Genomic DNA, 5,729 nt, shown 5'->3' with positions numbered 1-5,729 from the left:
CGCTCTCATGAGGCCAGGAAGGACCGGACCCCTCCTCCACGCTTTAGGCCCACTGTAAGTCATGCCTCCACATCCACTCTGAATAAGAACAAACATGCATGTTGTGCTTGATAGCTGTCAGAATTTTATACTATTTTGTCAATATATAATACAAAGTTTACTGATGTCGTTTCCTTTCAGGGTGGTGCCCCTAGAGTCCCTCCAAAACCAATGTGATTGGAGATATTTGCATACATTTTTATGTAATGAAATAAAGCGGACTAAAATTATAAGTGTGTTCTTTTGTCTGTGTTCACTCACAAATTAAAAATGTTGCTTTTCTTCGTGTACTTGAAGTTTGGTTGTATTCTGAGAAAGATTACACAGGGAAAATAAAACGGCTTAATGTTATAGTTGTATGAACTAGACCTTACATTAAATTTTTCCCCCCAATTCTACATATAGGGCAAAATTGTTTAAAACATGAATGTAGAAGTGCATTTTGAAAAGGAAATTGTCAAATATTTGTAACATTTTACAATTTGATAGTTAACATGAGATCTCAATGGTTATTTCAACATTTATTAACACGGTTTTAAAATCAAAAGTTGTATCTTAACATTAAAGCGGTGTGAACAAAGACAATTGTTTTTATTAAAAAATTAGTAAAGACTATAAAATACATTGCTCATTGTTAGTTCATGTAAGAGAAGTATTGCCAATATTTGTTTTTGTTTTTTTTACAAATAAAACCTAGTCTTTAATTTTTTAATTCAAATGATACAGTTGTTATACTAGTAGTAAATAATAATTAAGCACTAATAGCATTCTAATGAACATATACTAAAATTATTAAAAACATTGTTTACTGAAATAAAATAGAAATATTAGATGAGAAAACAAACTGAAATTATAATGGAAATAAAATATAAAACTAGTAAAACTAAACAAACAACACCTAAAAAACAAACAATAAAGACCCAACGAAAAGACTTATACTTAGTTAAAATTACAAATAAAAATAAAAACATTCAAAATATGAATAAATACTATAATAGTATATTAATAATACTAAAATATCTGCACAAACAAGTCGGCTCAACTGAGAAAATAAGTTTTAAGTAATTTATAATACATGCTATAATTCTAAAATTATTAAGAAAATAATTTTAATATAGACTACATGGAATATTTGTACTTTACAAAATTAATCTGTCATACAGCACTACTATTTAAGTGCACTACAAAAATAAAAAATGGTGGTTAAAGATGGTGAGCAGTCACTTTAAATGTCCACTTCCCTTAAACATACTGAACAACATAATCAACATAAAGGCAATTTGATCTAGACTAGACATAAATTAGGCAAACTAGAGAACAAGCGTTTAGAGTTGTAAGCAGACAGAAGTTACAACAAATATTACTTTATTGGACATGAAAAATTACTTCAACTTAAAGTTGGGATACACTCCTTAAAAACAAGATCAAATAAACGATACCTCTTGAAACCAACACACCTTTTATAGAACATGAGGCAGTTTTTTATATTTTAACAAATTTGAGGTAAAGAGTTTTTCTTTGTCATACATTTTTTCTCACAAAATATTTAAAAACATTGAACCCAGGGATAAAGCCCAAGAATGACAGAGAGTTTGATCCCTGCCTCCCCAAAAATGCTAGGTCTCTCTTTCTCAGTTGCTGCTCATTACGGTTGCTTCACAGTTCGTTTAAAAATATTGAGCTCATTACACCTTGGGGATAAGAAATACGAAATGGTGCAGAAAAGAGCTGGGTTTGGTTTAGAGGAAATAGGGTAAATTGCAGCTAGTATTTCACAAGCAGAACAGTTGCAGAACCCCAGCAAACAAACGAGTACACATGCAACCTCTCCCATTCACACACTCGGTAGAATTCATTACATAATTTCTTTTTGACCATTAAGTGCATTAAGTGTCATATATGGTTTTTGCCATAATTTCAAGTAAATAAATTGATTTCTGCAGAAAAAAGAAAATTACAGTTTATGAAGGGTGCAAAGTCGTTAACTAACCTTTGTAAATACTGGATTTGGTCTCATTTCTTCGATCCATTCATACTTCGTAGGCTTGCACTGGAGTGAATTCAAGCATATGCATTAAGAGGCCTACAAATGTTGTAAAAATAACCGAAAGATGTAGGGTCAGTGGATTACACGTAAGCAAGTTTTGGAAACAGCTGACCACCTCCAAGGTCAAATGATACACACATGCCACAACATCCAAGTACCCTTAACCACAGCCCACGTCACATAGAGGTGAGAAATGTACAAGCTATCAAACAAAAATCTTTGAGAATCTTCAAAATTCACTCATTGATGCTTTCGTTTCGTTTCGTCTAGTCTCAGTTTGTGCAAGTGAGATCCACTGATAAAACAGGCCACGAGATATCTTGGCAGGATGGTACGTAACTCTATGACAATATTTCAGTCCATTCCTTCAAAATCGAGCAGCAGTTCATCATACTCAGTGGGGACAGAGAGTACCGTATGCATGAACTCATATAGGACATGACCACACAAGACAAGCTTACAGGATACAAGTCCAATATCAAGGGCAGAAGTCACACAAACATCCAAGCACCAAATTTCACAACACAAGGAGAAAATGTTCAGTTCTGAATCCTTAAATGACCGCCACCCCTTCTGTTATTAGGAAAATAGCCTTTATAGAATTGTTTTTAAAAACACCACACTGTTCATCTGGTCTTTATAACCAACGTGTTCTCGTATCAAATTGTTTCTTGTTTTCTCTAAATAGCATTTTTATCAGAAATCAGTGCAATAGAGCAATTTCAGAAAACAAAAGAATATGCTTCAAAGCTCAGTTACCAGTCATTACTGTGCCTGCTCCCCTAAAGCCTTTGAATAAAACCCCCCCACCCCATGCCGCCGCACCTGTCCTATAACCCTCCCAACAGCCCCAGCAAAACACTCACATTTAAGCAGAATTAGAAAAAGTGCAATCCTCCTTTTGAGGTAACAACCCTTCCCCTTCAATCGTCGTCAAATTCACAGAATGCAACATGGGTCTGCGTTTGGTCTGCACCAGAACATTAAGGCTCCTTTCGCCCCTCCGCATGTTTTACCGCATCTAAAAAAAACATAATGTGGCCCACTGTGTTCGCAGCATGGCAGAGGATGGATGGCGGGGACTTTGTACTACAAAAACGATAAAAAAAAAAACCTCAATAGATTTGATAGGCAAAATCTTTATCGTCACTGAAGTGAGGTCGAGATAAAGTTTGAAACGACAATCAAGATCTGAGGCACGAGGAAACCAACTGTTTTTTTTTTTTTATATTCAGGACAGAGGTTGTAGACTCAAAAACTAAGGCAAATGTTTCAAGTTCATTTCCTTTCTCAAATAAAACATCAACATACATTTTAGAAAGAAATAAAATTACCCGGGCCTTAGCCTAACCCCAATCCTATTTGACCCAAGAGTGCCGTATCATCTCAGTTCTGAAGTTACCCGAATTCATGCTGCACTGTACCTACTGAATCGTCCAGCATTAAAAACCATGTGCAATTCGACAACTAGCTTGTACAGGGTTCATATAAAGCAACGATTAAGGCAATATGTGTCTGTGCTCCTTATATGGCTAACATACCAATACTCCAGCCTCAGTTTTGCAATTCACGCTGCTTGCTCTCCATTCCCTCTCTGTCAGCAGTGTCCTCCCTGAGTCGCCTAATTTCAACAGTCCCACCGAGGTATCCTAAAAGAGCACAAAGTTTGTGTGAATACTCCTAGGCATAGATTTCTCTTGTTTAACAGGCTCAGAAACTTTGGAAAGCCGCTCTGGAAACAGTCCAGACTTTGGACGTCTAAGCAGTTCATTGTCTTTCTCTCTTCAAGAGGCAGACTCTATGTAAACGCCACCGAACAGATGAGTATAGACCTAATCTCACACCTCGAATTTCTCTGCTCAACTGATAAAAAATAAACCCCACGGAAGGAAGGCACTTCTAAAGCAAAACAGCTGCGTCTTGCGATGAATGACTTGGTGTGGGAGTGCAATCAGAGGATATGACTTGTCCCCCCGTTTGAATCCTCTTGACATCCTCCAACACGGGATGCAATTGCATGTCTTATGGTCGTACCTAAGCGATTAGCCTTCGGCGGTAAAATACGATGTCTGCCAACTATAAAAGCAAGTGCTAATGTGTACCAATCTGGTGCAGACCGAACTAGACGCCATGACGCCATCTCAAAGCAGCATACAACTCTCTGTACATCTCCCCCCAGTCTCGACTTCCGCCATCTACAAGCCCACCTCAGCCAACCTGGTGCTCCCCGCGGACAATGTGCGAGGAGAACTCGTAGCGGTCCTGGCTGCGGTGGCCGCAGATGTTGCACTCAAAGGGCTGGCGGAAGCCGTGGCAGCCCATGTGGATGGTGAACATGACATGGTCCAGGAAGAAAATGCGACAGTGCTCGCAGCGGAAGGAGCGCACCAGCCGCCCTTCCCCGTCCACTACCTGCATGGCTTCCCTCGCTGGTGGCGAGCGCGGGCTCACCTTGGTCGGTAAACCCCCAGGGACCCCTTTCTCCCTGTCTCCTTCCATGTCCGTTTCTTTGGTGTGACTAGGACTGTGCCGCGCGCGCCCGCGGTGGTTCAAGTTTCCCGGTGGCACCGAGGTGATGACGCACTGTTCCTCCGCCATGCTCTCAGTGTCTGTCGAATCTTGGTAACCGTTGCTTGGCGAGGCTGCACGGCTGCGGGTGGAGGGCACATCTTCATGACCTTCGCCGGCCTCCCTCCCGGCCAGGCCCATGGAGATGCCCCCTGCACAGTTTAGACGCTGCCCTAGAGGGGTTATGTGAGGGTAAATGGAGCTTATGACTGGGGTGAACTCTGAGAGGCAGGCGGAATGGGGAGGCATCCTCAGGGAGTGGGAAGGATCCACATCGTTGCTGCCTCCTCTCGGCCCCCGCAGAAAACGCCCTCTCATGCCTGCTAAAGCAGCAGGGTCACCCTCGGGGTGCGAAAGCAAAATGTCCCCTTCTTTATCAGGATTGGGGTCGAGTTCATAAGGTGCTTCGGATATATTCAGTCGTATGTGCTTTTCACCTAGAAAGTCAAGGAGCATCAGTATCATTGATCTTCAGTAATGACTAGATTGCACAGAAGTGATATTGTTTCGCAGCTAAGCAATAACCAAAACTATTTTTATAATATTACTTTTCTAAATCGAATTGCAACAAAATTCAATAAAAAAGTTAAATATACATACATACATACATATACATATTTACACGCATATATACATCTTATCTTCTTTTTTATTTAAAAAAAAACACTAGCCTTCTATTTTTTTCTATTCTATCTACTTGTTTTTCTTTGTGTATATATATATTACCTTGCTACGTGTACTGCGTTAGGCTAACCGAGACTTGTCATTTGCACTTACATATTGTCACATAATGACTAAATGTAAATGTAATATACATAATATATGTGTGTATATATATATATATATATATATATATATATATCAGGGTTTCTGCAGGATTTTTAAGCTCAAATTGAGGACTTTTTAAGACCTGCACAAATAAAATGAATACCATATGAGCGGGGTGAGGCAATGTCTACAGTACCATATTAAACTGTAAAATTACTGTAAAAAGCATAATTTACAGTTCAGATACAAGTTCACAAAAACAAAAAGTTTTATAACATGATAAACTTTACATTTCAGCCTTTAAACA

General features: G+C 38.9%; 2 protein-coding genes across 3 annotated transcripts in view; one reads left to right on the top strand and one right to left on the bottom strand.

Annotated features, from left to right (window-relative positions):
- LOC107681952 (40S ribosomal protein S26-like) overlaps nt 1-269 on the top strand; it is a 1,208-nt gene extending 939 nt beyond the window's left edge. Inside the window, exons 4-5 of the mRNA XM_016478327.1 lie at nt 1-54; nt 181-269. Coding sequence (XP_016333813.1) covers nt 1-54; nt 181-216 — 90 coding nt within the window. The 3' untranslated portion in view covers nt 217-269. The remainder of the gene's footprint in view (nt 55-180) is intronic.
- A 1,145-nt stretch (nt 270-1,414) lies between these two features.
- LOC107681936 (zinc finger protein Eos-like) overlaps nt 1,415-5,729 on the bottom strand; it is a 21,312-nt gene continuing 16,997 nt past the window's right edge. For both annotated transcript variants that reach the window (XM_016478308.1, XM_016478309.1), the window contains exon 8: nt 1,415-5,091. In XM_016478308.1, coding sequence (XP_016333794.1) covers nt 4,295-5,091 — 797 coding nt within the window. In that variant the 3' untranslated portion in view covers nt 1,415-4,294. The remainder of the gene's footprint in view (nt 5,092-5,729) is intronic.

Source organism: Sinocyclocheilus anshuiensis, unplaced genomic scaffold, assembly GCF_001515605.1.
Source record: "Sinocyclocheilus anshuiensis isolate Anshui unplaced genomic scaffold, SAMN03320099.WGS_v1.1 scaffold2090, whole genome shotgun sequence".
NCBI classification, from domain to species: domain Eukaryota; kingdom Metazoa; phylum Chordata; class Actinopteri; order Cypriniformes; family Cyprinidae; genus Sinocyclocheilus; species Sinocyclocheilus anshuiensis.
This window is presented reverse-complemented; position numbering and strand designations above follow the sequence as displayed.